The following is a 21,328-nucleotide window of genomic DNA, read 5'->3' as shown; positions in this document are numbered from 1 at the left end:
TCAGTGGGATGAAGGGGAGGGATCACTCTGTGAGATGACAGTAATAAAGATGTATTTATTTTCAGTACAAAGAAGTGCTTCCTTGTAATACAATCTTAGTGTCTGAACTGAAGGTTCCCAAGAGCACAGTGGCCTCCATGGTTCTCAAATGGAAGAAGTTTGACACAAGCCATTAGCTTATGCTACATTTGCTTAAAGCTAGACCCGTTTTAGAAGTAGCTATGTACAATTGACTCTCCATAGACCAATGTCGATGTGCTTTACACCACTCCATCTGACGCTTTGCAATGGACTTGTTGATGTGAGGCTTGCATAAAGCTGCTCAACCATGGCAACACATTCCATGACAGTTTGTGTGCTCATATTAATGCCAGTGGTTGCTCAGAAATCATCAGCTATGGAATCAGCAGAGCATTGGGGACTTTTATGCAACATCCACCTTGGCAGTCGCTGACCCACTCTGTGATTCCATGTTGTCTTCAGCTTCATGGCTGAGTTGCTGTTGTTCCTAAACGCTTCCATTGTCTGATAATATCACTTACAGTTGACTGTGGAATATCCAGCAAGGATGAAATTTCACAAAGCATCATATTTCAAAGGTGGCATCCATCACAGCAACATGCTTGAAATCACTGAGCTCTTCAGAACGACCCATTTTCTGTCACAAATGTTTGCAAATGAAGACTGCATGGCTATTTGCTTGATTGGCAACGGGTCTGATTGAAACACCTGAATTAAATTCTTAATAAACACAAGATACTTGTGTCCTACAAAAAAAGAAGTGCTCAGTGAAGAAATCCCTAACCCATTACCCAAGTAGTCACAGGTGTGGCCAAATACCTTTGTCCATATAGTGCATGTTGGTATTTTTAAAATTTTATTTCAAAGTAATTAAATCATCATAAAATTTGTTTTGACTAGACGTAAGGGAAAATTTTAGGACTCTTTATTGACAAAAACTGGAATAAAACATTCTTGAGTTTTCATTAAAGACTAAATTTAAAATAGCAGCAAACGTTAACCGCTCCCTACCCACTCTACCAGTGTTGTGTTATAGTCCTTTTTCTTCTCATCTTAACCTCCTTCTCTCCTTCTTTTCTTCATATTTATTCAATATTTTGATTTTCATTAAAATATAATGTAGCTTTCCTGCAAATACATTAACTGTAGCCTCGAGCCTGCTTTATCTGCTCTGTAAACGTGACATCTTTGGACGAACCACACGAGGTCGACACTAAAACTGCCGTTGGGTTGCACAATGAGGTCTTCTGTCTTGACCCGGAAGTACTCTTTGTTTTATTGTAGGAAGTTTTCCGATAGAAGAACGACACTGATTTAACCGAAGGTGCTGAGAAGTCGGAGAACAGATCGGTAAGAGAACATTAAAACAACAACCAAGTAAAGCAACAAGGCAGCGTTACTCGTTTAAAATGAGATATAGAAATCTTAAGCGTATAATCCGGCGGTTAGCTGACTAGCTGTGGCTACATCGGGATAAGCCGACTAGCTAACTTTAGCTCATCCAAACACACATGGCGATAAAAACGAGATACTTGACAACAGCTAAATCTTTGAAGGCGTCCAGTTTCAAACTCTGTAACTATCTCTAACACACCCTTAAATAAACCCTTTATAATATTTGTAGGTACACAGATATAGTCAGTAATTCGACTTTTATTATATCCGTGGTTCGGTTGTGGTCAGTAACAGTGTTAGCTCAGAGTAACGCTATACTGCTCAACTCTCCTGGATTAATATTTTTTACTGACCCGACATTTTACATCGTATACGAAGAGCTATTCATTTAACTCGAATAAGAAACAATCACTGGCGTCGCTAGTTTTGTGTCTCACTATTTTGTTTCGAGAATAATTCATTGACACAACACGGATTTTATCAGTAGTCAAACAGCGATAACATCTTATCCTACTGGTGTGGTGTTTAAAATTGTGACCATGTTAACTGGCGCACGCTTGTGGTTATCGTGTTATGCCAGATATCGAAGGCTGACAATATAAAAACAAACACGTCATTTTTAAAAATGATATCAAGAGTACTCATGGGAATGTATTCGGTTAATTTAGATACTCTAGACATCCAGTTGGACGCTTCTGCCTTTAATATGTGTTGTAATTACAACAACCACAGACGCATGTAGCTGTTGGTCACCAATTAACTCGGTCACTATATAAACTGTAACTCTGGGTAAACAATAAGGTGGCTGAGGTGCTCATTAGAGCCCCCTTCTTTGTTAATCTCCAATTATAGACCAAGATTGTATAATCAAACAATATGGCATTGACCTCTATACAAAGATTCAGGTACATATCCAAAACAGTAAGAGAAAAATGAAAAGACAGACAATAGAAATACCATCAATAGAGTAAAATAAATACTTCTAAAGCTATGGATTTTTATGTTTTTGAATTCTTCTGCATTAAGTGGTTTCTTTGCATTTTGATTTACCATAATGTATATGCAATGAAAACGTACTTAAAATACATAGTATATGGGGGTTCTTATTATATAATAGATATGTGCTTAAAATGATCAAAGACCAAGGAAAATATTCCCCTGAAGCTTTTTTCTTATCCATAGAAGATGTCTTTTAGAGATTTTTTTTCTCTCTTATTAGACATCTAGACATTTACATTAATGATCTCAACATTATATCTTTTTATAAATAGTAGTTTATACCCTTCTTAATTTGTTTTGTTACTCATAGAACTAGTAAATTACCAAACTGTAAGAGAATCTTCCTGCCTTTATTCACATTTATTGATATTATGTTTTTTTGTTTGTTTGGTTTTTCAGAGATGAACTCTCCAGACAAAAGTCGAAGCCCCAGTCCTGCACAGAAAGACCACAGTGGTGAGGAAAACTGTCTCATACTGTTGTTGTAGTTGTACTTTAATAAGCCACATTTTTTGATTACCCTTGTTTTCTCACTCTCTGTCTCCAGGACCCTCAGAGGAAGAATCCAGTCCAGTGGCAGAGAGGCCCCAAGAGATTGACAAGGTTGCACAAAGCCCCAAAGAGAGGACATCTCCACCGTCCAGTCCAGCAGACCGGCCCTCCTCCAGGAGCCCTGCTTCAGGGAGCCCCGCCTCCAGCAGTTCAGACGACAGCAGCAGCAGTGATGATGAAGATAGTGGGGCTATGAGGAAAATTAGGAGCAGTGTGGCTCAAATCAAAGTAAGTAACAGTTTAGGTCCTGATTGTTTTGCATTAGTGATGCTGTCTGGGCATTCACATCCCAAGTAACTGCACTGTGGTATGTATGGTCATGTGCAGAAGTTTTAGGCAAGTAGGGTGCTAAGGATTCATCATGGGCCCGATATGCCACAACATCGAAGGTCATGCCTGATCACATTTCCCTTGTCCGGGTTTTTTCACACCTGCTAATATGCCAAGAGACCGCCAATGGTTTCAGAGTCCTTGGGAAATTCACAGCATGACTCAGGACTCATGCCAACCCTCACTACCCACTCGGATGGTTCCCTCGGTTGTGCTTACTCGTCACATCCACCCCTTACATTTGGGCAAAATAGTCTTCAGCTAAGAGGCAGCTGGCACATATTTGGCAGCTTTTCTCACTCATGTTGTCATACAAGCAACTGTTTAGCAAATTCATCTTTTAGGTACTAGTTAAATTGATTGGCATCTCGATTAAAGACAATAAAATACATTGGTGTTGTGCTGTGATGTGCTTGCAACTGAGCTAGGGCTCATGCTTTTTGAGTAATGGGAGTCACCTCCCATTTGGAAGACCGTTTCCTTTTTCATTTTGTTTTTTTTTTTAAGATATAGAAACGGTTCAACGATACTGAATGAAGAACTGTTTGGACATCACAAAACTGGCCCTTCCTGGTGAGCTGAACCAAATAACACATCTGTAAAAAGAGCCCAAATTCCCCTCACTTCAAGTGAGCCTGGACAGAGGCCATTCTTTTTGTTTACTGGTTGAATACAGCAGATCATATCAGTTGATGGAGTGTGCCAGTACCTGTATCAACACAAGCATTCCAGTCAGGATGAAAGCATTCCAGGTCCCCTCTGTATGCAGTCTGAACTCTTGATATCAAAAAGGGTTTAGTAGGCATTCCCACACAAATCATTAAACGGGGTGTTAGTGAATGATGACTGGTGTTGATATGTACATGCAAAGCTTACTTTAAATGTGCTACACTGAAGAGAGAAATCAATTTCCCATTGTCAGTTTAAGTGGTTGCAAGACATCTTGCACAATGTATCAATTTTTGTCCTTTTTTTCTACAGACTTCCACTCATGAGATCAACAGATGATCAGATATTTGAATATTTAGTTATGTTGGATAAACACCTCTGGTGTATGCAGCCCTTTTCTTATGCTTGCTTTGGTAATAAGTATGAAGGTTTAATCATAGATCTCCTCAGATATCATCCAGCTAATGAAGTCTGTGGGGGCAATGGCTGATATTCAGGGCTAACAGTAGAACCAGCTTAAAGCAATATGTCAGATTTTTGATATCCTGGCCAAGAATTATTTCTTTTCGCTCCGCTATTAGTCATTTGCAACCCTGAGAGGCAACTAGAAACAGACTGGATTGTTATTTGCATCATTATGCAGGTATCGGTTCATATATTAATGATAAGATTTAATTTGATTCTTTAAAAGCTGATAGATTATAGGGTTGCATTTCTGTTAAAGTATGCCTCTTTTGCTCTCCACACAATCATTTTATCGTGCATACAACCAGATCTTATTTCAGCATGATTTATTAATGCTCCTCTGGCTTGCAAGCAATTAGAAAGCCTCTGATACCAAACATGTCCTTTACCCTCAGATTCAGAATGTATATTTATACTTTGCAGACATAGGAGAAAATGTATATGAATTATCTATAGGTGCAGGAATCTTCGTATAGCCCTTATCACAGGCAATAAGGCAATCTAGATGCCGCCCTCTCAATCAAGCTCCTCCTTGGGGATCCCAGGGTATTCCTTAGGCAGTACAGATCAGCATTTTCCTAGCCTAACCCTGAGTCTCCTACCAATTTCATCAAAATATATCCTTGGATGTTAATTTCTTCCTCTGCTGTCAATGTAACGCTGCAGTAAAGAGTCTTATCATGCTTAGCTTGGCTTAACGACTGAATGCAGGAGGGGAAAGCAGGGCTGGCTGTCTCCATAGATAACATAATCCACTTTATAGGGCATCAGAATTCACAACTAAACACATATCTTATTTGTTTAATCCTTACAAAGGGAATCACGTGTGTTTTTCTGTTTAGGAGTGAAGTTGCCCCCCGTTCAGTCTTAGTACTATTATCAGCTAAGCTTTCCCCCAGGCTAGAACTTCATTTTTAACTCACAGTAATGTGATTGCTCTCTGCTCTCATGTGTCATCTTTCTGTGGGAGTAGAATTCCGACTATTTCTGTAAGCTTCGATCATGCTATGTTGAGTTGCTGGTCTGCGGCTCTCAGTGTTAGCTTGTATTATTCAGGTCCTCTTACAGATATCTGTCCTCATTAAACATTAATTGATTCTGCATATGTGATCTTCCATAGCTGACTTGTCAGCACTTTTAGTTTCTATAGAAACAAGAAAGTTGAGGTTAAGAAATGTTTGTGAGATGGAGTAGCAAGATTTTAAATCATTTCTAATGAACATAAAGAGTGCTGAGTGGCAGATTCACAAATGGAAGTAAAGAACCATGTCCATTACTCACATCTTTAAGTCCCCAGGTTTCAACAAGCTTTGACTTCACATAGCAATGAACTTAGACTGACTCTGACTATGTAGTTTTCCATCTTATTCAAACCTTAAAAAGGCAGGTCATTTGTGTTTTAGTCCAAAACAAGAAGGGCTTCAATTATGTTTGTAATCTAAAGCTACTGTAAGTGAAAGAAGAAGCAGCAGTGGTCTGTCCAAGTTCACAGACAGATTGCTGGAGTTTGCCTGCAATTTCAGGTACCTAGAAACAAGAAATATTCAGTATTACAGTGTCTATAAAAAGTGTTCATCCACTTGGATGTATTAAGCTTTTATTGGTTTTATAAATCAATCATGGTCATGGTTATTTAATGTCAAAGTAAAAACTGATTACCACAAACCACAGCACTGAGCCTGCATGGATAGGTCTCAATCAGGCTTGCACATCTGGACACTGCAATTTTACTTCATCCTTTCTTGCAAAACTACTCAAGCCCCGTCAAGTTGTACAGAGATCAGGTGAGAACATCCCTTTTCAGGTCCAGACACAAAGTCTCTATTGGATTGAGGTCTGGACTTTGGCTCAGCCACTCCAGAACATCCAGCTTGTTGTCTTTAAATCGTTTCTGTATAGCTTTTGCTGTATGTTTTGGCTCATTACCTCACTGGAAAATAAATCCTCTCCAAAGCTGTAGTTCTCTTGCAGACTGAATAAGATAGTCCTCTAGGGTTTTCCTATATTTTGCGACATTCATTTTACCCTCTCCCTTTACAAGCTGAGAGGCATCCCCACAGCATAATGCTGCCACCACAGTGCTTCACAGTGGGGATGGTGTGTTTTTGGTGATACCCAAACGGCGTCTTGTCTGATGGTCAAGAGCACTTTTTTGTCTCATCAGACCAATTTCTCCCACTTGACCATGGAGCCGCCCAGATGCCTTTTTGCGAACTCTAGACAAGATTTAATATGAGTCTCTCTCATAAAGCTGTGACTGGAGAAGAACCTGGGCAACAGTTGTTAAATGCAGAGTCTCTCCCATTTCAGCTGCTGAAGCTTGTAACTCCTTCAGAGTAGTCATAGGTGTCTTGGTGGCCTCTCTCTCTCTAGTCTCCTTCTTGCACAGTCACTCAGTTTGTGAAGACGTCAGATTTAGAAATGTGCCTTATTCCTCTCATTCCTTGAGCATGGTGTTAGCTGAGCTCCAGGGGATGTTCAGTGCCTTGGACTTTCTTGTACCCATCCCCTGATGTATATTTTTCAATAACCTTTTCTCTGAGTTGTTTGGAATGTTCTTTTGTCTTCATGGTGTAATGGTAGCCAGGAATACTGATTCTGAAATCTGTTTTTACTTTGATATGAAAGAGTTTCTTTGGTAAATTTTTTGTATAAAATCAATAAGAGAGTTAAACATCAAAGGGGGTAAATACTCCTTACATGTACTGTTGGTGCCTTAGACTTTTAACAGTAGCATTAGATTGTTTGCAAGTATTATATCAATGTTTGAAATTCTGGTATCCTGACAACCCTAGTCCAAAACTCATCCTTGGAGTTAAGGTCCATCTTCCCCTGGCTTTAGACCAGTCTTTAAGGCCATTTATGTATATGAGGACTGAATGAAAAAATAATGCTTTTTGTTTATTTGTTTTCCAGAGATCAAGATCAAAGTCCCCAGAGAAAGACCGATCCATGTCTAAAGAGCAAGAAAGATCCAGGTCCAGATCCAGGTCCAGACAAGGAGACAGGTCCAGGTCCAGGTCCAGACAGAGAGACAGATCTAGATCAAGGTCCAGACAGCGAGACAGATCCACATCCAGGTCCAGACAGAGAGACAGATCTAGATCCAGGGGACGAGACAGATCAGCATCAAGAGAAAGAGACAGATCCAGGTCTAGAGGACGTGACAGGTCTGGATCAAGAGGGCGGGACAGATCTCGGTCCAGGGAGAGAGACAGGGACCGCTACAACAGAGGACGTTATAACAGGTAAGAGAAGCATACTCAGGCTAAGACCCACACAACTTTAAATGACCTGTAGCAATGTTGAAAAACTGACCTGATTTGAAAAACTGAAGTGAGGTGATCGATGAGTAAATACCATTAAAAAGCTAATCAAAAAAGTTTGTACACAAGCAGTAGTTACCATAAAAAGAGGGAGAAAAAATAATGTTCACATTGTGGTCTTGCTGTTTGGGGAAATTATGATGTAAACTAAGTCTTCTGTGCCTCTGCCAAACAGGTGCTATATATACAAACCTAAAGGAAGATTTACAATATAACTGTTGAAACAAACCATGTTTTTTGTATTTGGAAACATATGACAACCCCTCAACCTGATTATTTTGATAAGACTGAGTTAAAAGTCAACAGAAACAGGCCTTAAAGGGCACCAGTTGAGCTAAGTGGTTAGAGCTGGGATCCTAATACAGAGGCTATAGTCCTCAGTGCACTGGTTGCATGATTTATTTCCAGTTTCGGCGCTGTTTGGTGCGTGTCTCCTCCCTCTCTATATTTCCTGTCTCTTTTCACCTGTCTTTTCTGAATGCATGAATGAATGAATGAGCTTTTTATGAGCTTTTATTGTCATACACAAGTACAATGAAATTCTGTGCGGCTTTCTCTTCTATCAAAAACAAAAAAGAGGTAGAAAAGAATAAATACGGTAACATTCATCAAAAACAAGAACAGTGCACAATATACATTAAAGCTAAATAGGTTAAAAAATAGCTAAAAGTAGCACCTTTTGCATGCATGTTTTAGAACAGCATTGTTCATCAATTTCCATAGCTTTCTCCTGAATGTGGAGTTGGAGATGTTCCCTGACTCGTTTCCTCCTGAAGTTGATGACCATCTCTTTTGTTTTTGGGGTGTTAAGGACCAAGTCATTGTTCTTACACCACGCAATTCGATGGTGCACAACAACCGTGGTGTTGGCTGCGAACTTTATGATGGAGTTTGAGTTGAAGAGAGGAGCGCAGTCTGATGTGAAAAGTCTGTAGAGCATGGGGCTCAACACACAGCCCTGTGAGGTTCCAGTGTTCAAGATGAGTGTGGAGTAATGGTAGATGACGTGAGGCATGTGGGAACAGCAGCATGTTGTAGAAACAGGTTGTAAATGTCAGTGAATACTGCAGCAAACTGATCAGCACGTGTCTTCAGTACCCTGCCTGGTACTCCATCTGGGCCAGCTGCTTTGTGTATGTTATGCCCTTCAGTACAGCCCTCACCTGATGATGTTGGAGGACCAGTGCAGGTTTGTTACTGACTGGCTCTACGGCTGGGGCTGCCTCTCCTCTGTTGGTGTTGAAACGTGCAAAGAACCTGTTCAGCACATCAGGCAGTCTGTCATCATCATCTGGCAGCATCCTGTTGGTCTTGTAGTCTGTAAGCGCCTTGATGCCCCTCCAAACGCAGCATGAGTGTTTGCTGCTGAACTGGTCCTCAGTATACTGCTTGTGTGAATGGCAAAATAGCCCCAACAAAAGGTCCTTAAACCCCCAAATCAGAATTTTTCACCTGCACACGATCATTTCAGACATTAAATTTGTATTTATGTATTATAAAATCTTCAATTGAGTGAGCAGTGGAATTGCATTGCTAATTTATCATGTAGGAGTTTGTTCCACGTTGTCTGTCTCTGTTCTGTTTAGGGATCGCTATGATGACCGCAGAGATGACAGAGGTGGACGCTCTGACAGGCGAAGAGATCTGGATGGCGACACAGATCGCAGGAGGCACGGCCGCTGGACCACCCCTCCACCCGAGAAAGAGCCAGACGCAGCTGAAGAGCCCCCTCTGAAGAAGAAGAAAGAGGAGCTCGATCCAATTCTGACGAGGACGGGAGGAGCTTATATCCCACCTGCCAAGCTGCGAATGATGCAGCAGCAAATCACAGACAAGAGCAGGTAAGAGAGGCTTAATTGATCTCTTCAATACATTTTAAGTCCATTCTTTTGTTCTAGGTTGTTTTTTAACAGATGGAAAGTGACTTTTTTTTTTATCCCTGCATAGCTTTTGTTACATGCAGATTTTATAGATCTTTCCCTGTGAAGAGGTGTCCATGTATGTCCATGTCATGATTTTAACTTCCTTTATGTTTTGGTCAAAGTTAGGTAAGTGTCTCGTGAGAAACTAATTCAGCAAATTGCATCTATGAATCCTCTAGCATCTGAGATTTGAAAGGAAACTTCTATTAACAAAAGCAGCACTGATAACACATTGTGAAGGCCTTGTAAATCCATCCCTGCCTACAAATAAAAGCAATAGAGAATAGCTTTTATATAACCTGAAACCTGGATTAACCTAGGTCTAACTCAGGAAGTAAAATGTGTCTATAATTTTCTTAAAAGATATATTGTATCTGATGTCCCACCCTCTCTGCAGCCTGGCCTATCAGAGGATGAGCTGGGAGGCTCTAAAGAAGTCCATCAATGGTCTCATCAACAAAGTCAACGTGTCAAACATGGTCCACATCATTCAGGAGCTTTTGCAGGAGAACATCGTCAGAGGGAGGTGAGGAATAACACATACTGATAAAAGAGACAGACGACTAGAGGTTGTGTGCTGTCCTGCTCACCTCATTTCTGTCTTTGCGTCAGGGGTCTGCTGGCTCGCTCAGTGCTGCAGGCTCAGGCAGCGTCTCCGATCTTCACTCATGTTTACGCCGCTGTTGTCGCCATCATTAACTCCAAGTTCCCTCAGATTGGAGAGCTGATTCTCAAACGCCTCATCTTGAACTTCAGGAAAAGCTACCGCCGCAACCTCAAGGTACCTGTCTGTCTTTATGAGTAGGTGGTCGATGGGTCAATAGAAGGTGACCATCTATAACAGGGGGTTAATACTAGGGATTTTTGAAAGTCAATCATGTTCTTAAAACCCCCTAAAATTAAAGTTACAATCCCCCTGCTAAAGCCATAAGATTTGTAGCAACACAACTATAGTGTTTGGTGTGCTTTCACATGCAGGGAGAGCATGCTGTTAATAGTTGCATCATAAAGCTGAACATTTGTACCCTTTCATGGTTTCTGTGAGACAGCAGCATTCATCAAAACCACTTAGCTCAACTGTCAGTTATGTTTCAGATTACATTTAAATGTCCTGAAACACATGACTGAATGGTTTGGCCCACACAGAACCACAATAGCAGCCCAAAATAGACCCCAGTCCTCTGTTTATTCAGTCCTAAACCGTTCTGAATCTATTTGTGAGCATGTCAAGGATTTCTGGCCCCTGTGACTCAGAAGGAAATACTCCAGCTTTGACTGACGCTGTATGAGTTAAATGAACAGAGACAGAAGGACACTGAAGCTAAATAAGAAGACAACTGACAGTCCTAGAAAGACTCTAACATTTTGTTTCCAAGTAATCTGCAGATTATTTGCATAATCTATCAAATGGTCAGTCTTGACACAAGGAAACTTACCCCTGCTTCGTGAAGCATTGTTTAATTCCCTCAAACTAAAAAACCAAAAGACTCTTTGGTTTTAAATCTGAAACAACAAGTCAGTCAAAACCTGTTTGCAGCAAAAACATAACATTTCCTTTGAGTATTTAAGGATTATATCAGGGTTTTTCCTGGCTCATATTGAGGCAGCGGTGGTACCATTCTGATCATGTGTACCGCGACCTTTTTAGGGGGGTCAAGGGGCGTGCTCCCCTGGGAGAAGATGGTGTACATTTTAAAGGTAATTACATTAATTTAGTAAATTTGACAGTGGAATTAAGAGGCTAAATCTACTGAAAATGTTTTTCTTTTCATAAGTTTGTGCTTCAATTTTGAACGGTTTCCTGGTCTGACCTGATAAAGATTTTAATGATACAATTGTTGTGCCTAAAAAACTGTTATTAATATCAAAAAGCTTTTTTAGTCTTTCTTCAATTAATGTATAATTTTATGTCCATAATAACTGACTCATTGTCCACTTAAAGAGGTCATGTGAGCTGCATAATCATCTCTGATTTTAACTGAAACTAATTTCCACCAGAAAGTTGTCTGTCACACCCTTTATTTCATTTTACCCTTATTCCCTTAATAATGCTGGTATTGTGTTTAAGTTTGGTATTATATTATTTATTAACTATCTATTATAACAAATTATCTATAAAAATATATGAAGTGTGTAATGTGATTTCTGGGTTAAGTTCAGAAGGATCAACATTTTGTTTATTTCTCTCTGCTTATATTTTTGATAAATAAAATCAATGAAACTGAGAAGTGTACTGCAGCTTCTGCCTGGAGGAAATATAAAATATCTAACAAAAACATAGAATCAGTGAGCGGTCAGTTCAGCTGTTGCTTCACATTGTTTACCTGACCTCCTCTCTTCTTCTCTCTGCCTTATTAGACGAGTTTGTGCCGGCAACGAGTTTTGATCATGTTTTAAACCTGCCAATTGTCAATACAGATCCATATTTCCTGTTCAGTGATACGTCTGGTTGACGCTCAGTCTTAGTAATGACACACTGTGGCTTAATCATTTAAATTAAAGGACATTACCGATGTATAAACGCACGCTAACCAGCCTGCGCACATGTGACAGAAACAGTGGGAGCGCATGCATATATAAGGACAGCGTGCTGTCATGCGCCTATTCTACAGCATTAAGTGGAGGGAGAAATGCAGAGATGATAAAGCCCTGTGTTTATCCTTAAAGCTAAAAGTCTCCTCTATTTTGTGTATCTTTAGCTGACACACACCGAGCGCAGAGTTCCTCTGCGCTCTCCTCACAGTGTCTGGTGCAGTGTTCATCCGCGCTGTGTTGATCCAAAGACAATCTAGGAAGTTTAGGAAACTTGCGGATCTTTTCTTCTTCTTTGGCAGTTTTGGCACCAACTCCTGGGCCCAGCGCTGCCCAATTGGCATAACACCGTAATTTCAGTTAAAAATTTCATCAACCTGCTGTAAGGCTTGTCAGAAAGTACAGTTTTTCATGACGTCAGAGCTTTGAGAGCTGGTGGCGGCATGAAATTTGCTGGTGGCGGCCGCCACTTAATTTAACATGCAGGAAAAACCCTGATTATATAAATATTTAGCTGTGTTACATAAGATTGTATACACTGTCTGCTCTGGACAGAGGGGTAAAAGAAACATAAAGCCCAGTGCAGTCTGATTCAGCATAAAAAAACACAACACACTGGACTGACAACCAGATGTAGTTATTTTAAAAGTGAGTATATTTTTCAATGATGAATGCTGTGGGAAGACAGAGGCAAATCTTGTGGATCAATCAAACAAATCCCTGTATCCTTTATGGCCATAGGGTTTGGTTGTTCCTAACTTCTTTTGAGCATCGATGCAATTTAAAAATCAGGACATAATGTGTTCTCTGCATCAGTGCTCTGTTTCAGCAACAGGAAACCAACCTTTGCTCTCATGTGTTAAAGCCAGTTTGTCTTTTGTTTTCTAGCAACAGTGCCTGACAGCCTCAAAGTTTGTGGCTCATCTCATCAACCAGAACGTGGTAAGTCGTGCTGTCTGACCCTGACATTAAAAGAGTGTTTATGTAGTTTTTATTCCCAGCTCTCACCAACGGTGGTTACTTCTTTCTCTCTGTGTGTTGTCTGGTGTCTCTGACCATCAGGCCCATGAGGTTTTATGTCTGGAGATGCTCACTCTGCTGCTGGAGCGTCCAACAGATGACAGCGTGGAGGTCGCCATCGCCTTCCTTAAGGAGTGCGGCCTCAAACTGACCGAGGTGTCCCCAAGAGGAATCAATGGTACAGAATTTAGTCTTGGTTATGCTAGTGCTAGTATCTTGGGGATTTATAATTGTTAATGGACTAAAAGCAGGTTTATAAAGGGGGTAAATTTTCTCCAGCCTTGTTGAGATTTTAATCTGTGCTTCAGGACATAACTGATGGTAGTTACACACATATGATGGCTTGTATTCCTGTGATAACAGGGTTGATCATTTCATTACATGTTTTTTGTTGTTTAGCGGAAAATTTTATCCTGGAGAATAATTAGAGTAAAACATTTTTAAGAATACTGAAAGACAAATTATAATCTCAAACTGTTGTTTTTATCTCTTTGTGTTTTTCCAGCCATATTTGAACGACTCAGAAATGTCCTTCATGAGTCCAGCATTGATAAGAGGGTCCAGTACATGATCGAGGTGATGTTTGCCATCAGAAAGGACGGTTTCAAAGACCACCCAGTGATCCCAGACGGCCTGGACCTAGTGGATGAGGAGGACCAGTTCACCCACATGCTGCCGCTGGATGACGAATATAACCCAGAGGACATTCTGAGTAAGCCTGAGAGAGAAAGGGGGTCACTGTGACTGATTACAATCTGTCTCTGCTGAATCACTTATGTTTGTTTTTATGTTTTACAAGATGTGTTCAAGCTGGACCCAGATTTTCTGGAGAATGAGGAAAAATACAAAACCATTAAAAAGGGTGAGAATATGCATAAATATGACATGTTTAAACTGTCCAGTCAATGGCCAATTCCTCCACATATTAACCGATTATTCATCCCCCTGACAGAAATCCTGGACGAGGGCAGCAGTGATTCAGGGGAGGATGGAGATGGAAGTGATGATGATGAAGATGACGAAGATGAGGCAGAGGAAGCAGAGGGAGATGGTGAGACCTATGGATTGCCCTGGTTTCGCCCTTTTCTCATTTTGGCTCTAGTCTGGGTTTGGCATTTGGCAATGAAAGCCAGGTGCTTTTTGACATTTCTGGTTTTTAAGTGCGTTTTGGATTAGGATCATTTTGAGTGTGGAATTGTTTCTGTATTAGAAGCGTGTTTGTCGTTCCTGACTTTGTTTTTGATTCTTAGAGAGCAGTTTGTCAGTTGCATCGCGTTTCCCCTTTTAAGTTCGTTTGGACTTTTGATCGCATCTCTAAAGTTGAAGCGTTTGTCTTATTGAAGCTGTTTTGTTTCAGTTAGTCTGGCTTTTGCAGACCATTTGCCCTTACCGGCCACCATAGAAAACAGCGGTGACAAAGCGTGTAAATGCTGTTCTGTTGTGTTTTGTGCCTTGAGCAATTAAAAAGCCATAATATAAGGCATGCTTTGTTATTCTAAAGTGACAAAAGAGTGTTAAAGAAGAGTTTTGTGTCTTTTGACTGAAACTAGAAAGGAGTAAAGCGGGCAAATGTTGGACCCATACTGTGTCCTTAATGACTTTAAGCTAGCAATCGCTCTATGACAGCAGGAGTTGTAGTCTGTCTGCCTGTTAACAGCTTTTCCACTCATAAACTAACTTACTGACCACATTCAAGTGTTAAGATCCAACACACACAAGTTATGTGATGTTGGTTTATGGCACTAATGTCTTTCATTATATGTTTCTCTCACTAGCCAATGGATTTTGGCTTTCAATAACCACTGAACCATATTGTTTTCATATTTTAAGCTTTTAACTCTCTAACGACACAGTCTTTCCCATTTACTGCCGTTCATTTTTATGGAATGGTTTTTCCCAGAAAGGGGCGGGGCCAGCTTTATTTGGGCATAGTACCTGAATGGGTTGTTCTTATCCATGGGGCTGTTTTAAGGGTTTGGGCCTGGCCCCTTATCTCCAGTAAAGGCCAATCTTAATGCTTTAGCAGACTAAGACATTTTGGATAATGCTATGCTTCCAACTGTGTTGCAACAGTGTTGGGAAGGCTGTTTTCTATGCCAGCTCCATATTGAGGTACATGTATTGAACATTGTCATTGCAGTCCATGATGGTGTAATAGTTATGTGACCAAATTATCCACATAGTATGTCACAGAAAGAAAAAAATATTGCAATGTATTTTTCTCCCCAGTGTCGTTCAGCCCTAATGTCCAGATTATATGCAATATTTTTTTATGCAGGAGCTCAAATTGAGCCAAACTAACAGCAGCCATCATTGGGCTTTATAATGTATCTTTAAAACCCAGTCAGTGATGCTTCTGATACTGTCTTTGTTGTTTGCAGTCTGTGGAAGGTATCCAGGTGTTAACAGTGTTTTTGTAATTTCAATCTCTGCCAAAAGGGGGAGACAAATTTCCACACTGTGGAAAAAAATGGAAGTAAAGTTCAGGGCACTTAAGAAGCAAGAGCAGCTTAAGAAATCTTAAATGTGTATATCCATCATGATACTTGAGTTTGGGATTAACTTTTGGGGGGGGGGGGGTTGGTGTTGGGTGTTGGGTGTTGATTAGAAATTGTAGAATATTGTCCCCAAATCAGACTCCTAGATCTCCTAAAAGATGCCCTCTGTCTCTGTCTGTCTTCTAGATGAAAAGGTCACCATCTTCGATCAGACTGAAGTCAACCTTGTGGCTTTCAGAAGAACTATCTACCTCGCTATCCAGTCCAGGTACACACTCAAAAACACACACTTCTAAAAACTCGCACAGGCAGTGAGTCAGTTGTCTCTTAGGGTTCTGGCAGTTATTTACAGCTCCTTCTATATTTGATGGGTTTGGACTCATATTTAAAGCGGTGTTTAAAGCTCAGTTTGAGTCTGTAAGTGTGTGCGTGCTCCTGCGTTTGTGTGTGTGCAGCCTGGTTACCATGGTTTCACTGAAGAACAGTTCACAGGTTTGGAGAATAAGATGAAACACTGGAACAGATTGAGACAATCAACACTCACTCCACACATGTAGTTTCACACCTGAACTCACTCCTAACCCCTGATTGATTAAAACATTGATCGATTTTCTTATTTCTGCAGTTTGGACTTTGAGGAGTGCGCTCACAAACTGATTAAGATGGACTTTCCTGAGAGCCAGACGGTGAGTACAAACACACAAACATGAGCTTGGCTGATGTGAAAAGGCTTCAAAAACACACGCACGCACAGTAATGGGGATAATGTTTTCTACCTGAGAGGACGGTGTCTCTCCACTGAGGCAGGATCTGAAAATATCAGCAACTCTGAAGTGCAGATGAATTAAACAAGCTGACGTTTAACTGGCAGCAGTTTTTACACACAGTTAGATGGTTAAAGTGCTTCAAAATGCAGCCACTGAATGTGTGAAATCACTGAAAAAGCTCAATGTATAAATCTAAATTGTGAAAATGAGGACAGTTTTGGTGTTGGAATGACTTCTTGATCCTTGGCTGTCATTAAAGAAAACACTCAAAATATGAAAAATAAGGATGCCAAACAGAAAAAACATGACTGTAATAGATTTTAATTAGACATTTGTTGCATTACTGGTTATTTGTGCAAGCATGAATGGGGATGTTGGATTTGTTTCTGAGACTTTATGAAGAACAGTAGCTGCCAAAGGTGGGAAAAGACAAGCTTTGTAATATTTGGGGAACTCATGAAGAAGGTAATAGAGGATTAAAATATTATATAGCAACTCGTAAGATAAATTTAAAGCCCTCTGCATCAGAGGTACTGAACTGATCTATCCTCAGGACTCACTATGACCACCCTGGTGAGAAATTGCGACCCAAATTTCTGAAAATTTTCAACCAGTCAAAAACATTTAATGAAAAATGTTTCTGTTTGGACCTTAAATGGAACAAAACATGTGCCTGAGCAAAGAGACATGCATAAAAAGCATATAATTTGATGTAAATTTAGTTTTTTTTTCTGAAATATCAAGAATTTAACACATTAGAATGGGGGGATAACTTTATCCTAAAACAACAACATTAATAAGTCATAATCTCAAGAAAACAAGTGAAATTGACATCACAGCAAAACACACTACAAGATAATGGTGCCAGTTCTCAGCCTGATTCCCCCTTCTGACCAAAGCCAGCAAAGACCCGATCTAATGGTCTAATATCTAATGGTTTTAAAGCTCATCACACAGATTTTCCTGTGATTTTTATTCAATGTATTCTTTTATTTTTATCTGAAATGGACAGTGTACTTTAATAAACATTCAGACAAATGTGCATGTACCTGAATCAGGCAAAAGTCTGAATTTCATTGAGAGCCCTTTGCCAGATGTTCTCTGGCCTCTTAAGGCTCTATGAAAATAAATAAATGCATTCTAAATGTTACACCCGTCCATGCCTTCATACTTATATCCGTCTGTTATGTTGGTGTGGACGCTGAATAAAAAATCCACTAGCGGTCACCTTCTCTGGCTGAGCTACTTTGAAGCTGCTCCATCCGTCCCATAGACTGATGACATAATGGTCCGTCCCCTGCTCAGCTGTGCTTTTGTAGTTTTCTGCCTTTGTGCCAAGGTGAGCTAACATTGATACGTTGGTATTTTCTAACAACTCACTCAATATTCAGTGATATTTTCCTCATCAAACTTCATTTTTTTCTAAATTATTCTTCTTGACTGTGTTTCACCACTCTGGGTTGAACTGTTGGCTGCATTGTTCAACACTGCCCCCAAGATTGGCAGTGGTATTGCTAAGTTTGGTCTGCATCCATAAGCTTAGAAAGAATGGACAAAAGGTCCGTCAAACAGAAAGGAAAACATGCTCAGTGTTTGTGATCAGAAATGGGTTAGGAAAATGCTGAGCGGGATTGTTAGGTGGAATGGTGCAGTTGTCAGGTTGGAAGCAAGCTGACCAAAAGAGGAAGCACAACAAACACAGCCATGGCAATGATTGAAAGCCTGGAGCAAAAAGGTAGATAAGCATCAGAAATTAGCAACTTGTTAATCTTTCACAGCAACGCAAGTGTTTGTATAACATTTCCTATGAAACATGGTTGGATTAAAAATGCTCTGTGTTTTTAATACAGCTGTCTCTGCCATTGCCACGGTCAGCAGGTGGCAGTATACACCAAAGTTACCACCGCAGATATAGTGGCCAGCCAAAATGTCCCTAGTGTACATTTTCCAAGATCTGCTGAGGGGCTGCACAGAGCAGTTACCTCAAGTCTATGCTCTCAGCATTGAAGTTGATGTTTTCAAACCATTCTAGCGTGTTTTATCTTTTTTTTTTTCGCTTGCTTTGTTGAAATTCAGGAGAAAATTTTTAAACCTTAAACATTCTGAAACATCTGACTGAAGGTGTTCTCAGCATCTCTGAAATTCAACTAAGATGGGCATAAACATTTGAATATGTTGTTTTTTTAACTTCTGCTGTATCATCTTCAGTCTGAACACCTTAAAACCATGAGAAAAAAGTATCAACAGCTGTCTTCAGCTTCTCTATGTGAATCTAAAGCATAACACTAATGGTTATTTGGTTTATTAGGAAAGTTATTATTGTATTGGTATGTTGGTTGATCTTTGAGTTTCAATGAGCTGGACAAAACAAGATAGAAAATCTAGCAAATGTTAACATTTTTGCCATTTGAGACTTGTTTGTGATCTAGCAGATTATAGGATGTTGGAGCTGTCCTGTGGGTTGATATCAACATCTGTTAAGGTTCATATTTAAATGCAGAGGACAAAGTGATTTAAGTGCTGTGAATCTTAAGTGTAACCACGTCTGCTAACGCTTAGAACATCCTCACAAGTGTACAGAAACCATCTGTGAGTATGTGTATATTTTTGAGGTCAGAGCTGATGACCTTGTCAGACCTCGTTTTCATCGGCATCAGGACTGAATCACTCAACACAACAGCTGGAACACAAACTCACAACACAAAGACACTCATCCTGTGACACACAGCCACCGTTTCACACACACTTTACAGCAACACTGACTGACAGAAGATGAAAATAAACTCACTGTGTTTCTGTTTAGACTCATGAGTTTGACATCAACAATTACATAATGACGTGGCTTTACATGGACCCTTTATAAAGAGATCCTGTTACAAAGACATGCGTTTACAAGCATCAAACATTTAATCAGAATAAAAGCATTCAGACATACACTGAGCTGTACCGTCAGTCTAATCTGCTGGAAACAGCAGAAGAAGAAGCTGTTCTTTCATATCAAAATGAAAAATGCTCTCTAACTTGTAAAAAATGACCTCTGTTCAGGATAAACTCATCAACAAAGTGGGCAGTCAACGATACGTTCTGGTATTACAAGTCTGCTGCATTTTCAGTCAGTGGGCTTTTGTCCAAAATGTTTTTCCAGTTTAATCAGAACTAATGTCCCATTGTGTGTTTATTTCTCTTGTTTTAATTTTCTGTCTTGTTTTTAGTAAGAACATACACCTGTGTTGTACATCACGTACTGAAAACATATGTTTTTCAGCTGATCAGGTTGAAAACTTGGCAGTATAAACTTTTACAACAGATGATAAGAGTAAGGCAGTGGATGCGACCTTCAGACATGCACACTAGGAGTCATGTTACCTCAACCAGGAAGACACAAATGGAATGATAGGGAAGCTAAATGGAAAAACAATCAGCATAAACCACCTGTGTCACCACTCTACGTTCAAAATTTAACTTGTTAGTGTGATTGCATTAACTAACTAGAAAAGCACTTAGAGAGCGCAGACCTCCACCATTAGCCCTATCTCCCAATAGTGAAGAAGCCTTTAAAAACATTCCTGGATCCAGACGGTGATCCGGATCACTCCCAAATTCTAATTCGCCTATTACTCCCTCCCTGGTGTTGTGGAGACACGGTGAGGCAAAGCATTGGCTTCGCTACATGTGGACTGTCATGGCGGAAGCACCTATGGTCTCACAGGATGACTGAAAGTCATGGTAGAGGGTGAATATTCCTCTATTCCTCCCAGCATTGTGAGGATTCTCGCTACAATTCGCTGTCTTTGTCTCCGTTACGCTCCGACTCGTCTCTTCGACCTGGTGTGCGTCTTTCAAACTCTATAAACTCCAAAACTTTGAATAGAAAAACACCAAAAAATGCTGCTGGGATTGAAGTTACTCATGTCCGCCATCTACTGGTGTATAGTGGTAACAGCGTAGACCTCTGCCATTAGCCCTATCTCCCAATAGTAAAGAATCCTTTAAAAAAATTCCTGGGTCCAGACGGTGATCTGGATCAGTCCCAAAATCTAATCAGTTCTTCCTTATGCTATTTCTGACATTTCCTGAAAATTTCATGAAAATTGTCTATGACTTTTTGAGTTATCTTGCTAACAAACGAACAAACCACCCAGCAAACGAACAAATCCACCTGATCACATAACCTCCTTGGCAGAGATAATTAGCTGTAAATACAGACCAAAAAGTGGACAAACTGAAACACTGCAAAGTCAAAAGATCACAAAAGTAATCATCATCTGATAATACAGGTTTATACAAAATATGCCAATTCATCATATTTTCTAAACACATTCAGTCTGAAATCCAAACTTTGTGTCTTAACTCACCAGATATATTAAATTAAGGTTCCCGTAAACATGTGAAACACTGAGATCTATGTGTCACTGAATTTTGGATTTAGTACATAATAACGTTGTTCACCTCATTCCTGGTTTGGTTTTATTGGAGCAGGGCAAATGAAGGAGCCCATGACATCACCAGTCTTGATGGGGAATTAACCCCACCCTCCTAACGCTACAATGATATAAAATCACTGAGCATTTTGTCTTAATACAGTTTCTTGTTAGCTGATGTCCCTTCCTTTATTGAAAGCTACAGCCAGTTACATGCTGTTTGTGTTCATTGGAGGTGAATTTCCCAAATCTATCAGCTACAGTGGCCTATGGGTCTTTAAAAGTATCATAACAGAGAGATTTCTGCCAGAAAACAGTAAATTTAATCCCAACTTCAGCTGTGTGCTGATCATAAGCATTTATTTTTTAAATTTGAGAGGACTGTGTTACTTTGTTACTTGTGAGTGGGCG

At 40.0% G+C, this 21,328-nt stretch overlaps 1 protein-coding gene across 1 annotated transcript in view; it reads left to right on the top strand.

The window, feature by feature from the left end:
• The first annotated feature begins 1,279 nt into the window (after positions 1-1,279).
• Positions 1,280-21,328, top strand: part of cwc22 (CWC22 spliceosome associated protein homolog) — a 29,178-nt gene continuing 9,129 nt past the window's right edge. Inside the window, exons 1-14 of the mRNA XM_041807744.1 lie at positions 1,280-1,371; positions 2,815-2,871; positions 2,963-3,195; positions 7,348-7,679; positions 9,344-9,598; positions 10,077-10,205; positions 10,292-10,460; positions 13,100-13,153; positions 13,274-13,409; positions 13,737-13,943; positions 14,031-14,093; positions 14,184-14,282; positions 15,916-15,997; positions 16,355-16,415. Of these exons, the coding sequence (XP_041663678.1) occupies positions 2,817-2,871; positions 2,963-3,195; positions 7,348-7,679; positions 9,344-9,598; positions 10,077-10,205; positions 10,292-10,460; positions 13,100-13,153; positions 13,274-13,409; positions 13,737-13,943; positions 14,031-14,093; positions 14,184-14,282; positions 15,916-15,997; positions 16,355-16,415 (1,875 nt within the window). The 5' untranslated portion in view covers positions 1,280-1,371; positions 2,815-2,816. The remainder of the gene's footprint in view (positions 1,372-2,814; positions 2,872-2,962; positions 3,196-7,347; positions 7,680-9,343; positions 9,599-10,076; positions 10,206-10,291; positions 10,461-13,099; positions 13,154-13,273; positions 13,410-13,736; positions 13,944-14,030; positions 14,094-14,183; positions 14,283-15,915; positions 15,998-16,354; positions 16,416-21,328) is intronic.

Source organism: Cheilinus undulatus, linkage group 15 (assembly GCF_018320785.1).
Source record: "Cheilinus undulatus linkage group 15, ASM1832078v1, whole genome shotgun sequence".
NCBI classification, from domain to species: domain Eukaryota; kingdom Metazoa; phylum Chordata; class Actinopteri; order Labriformes; family Labridae; genus Cheilinus; species Cheilinus undulatus.
Note: the sequence above shows the minus strand (reverse complement) of the source record. Positions and strands in the feature narration are given on the sequence as shown.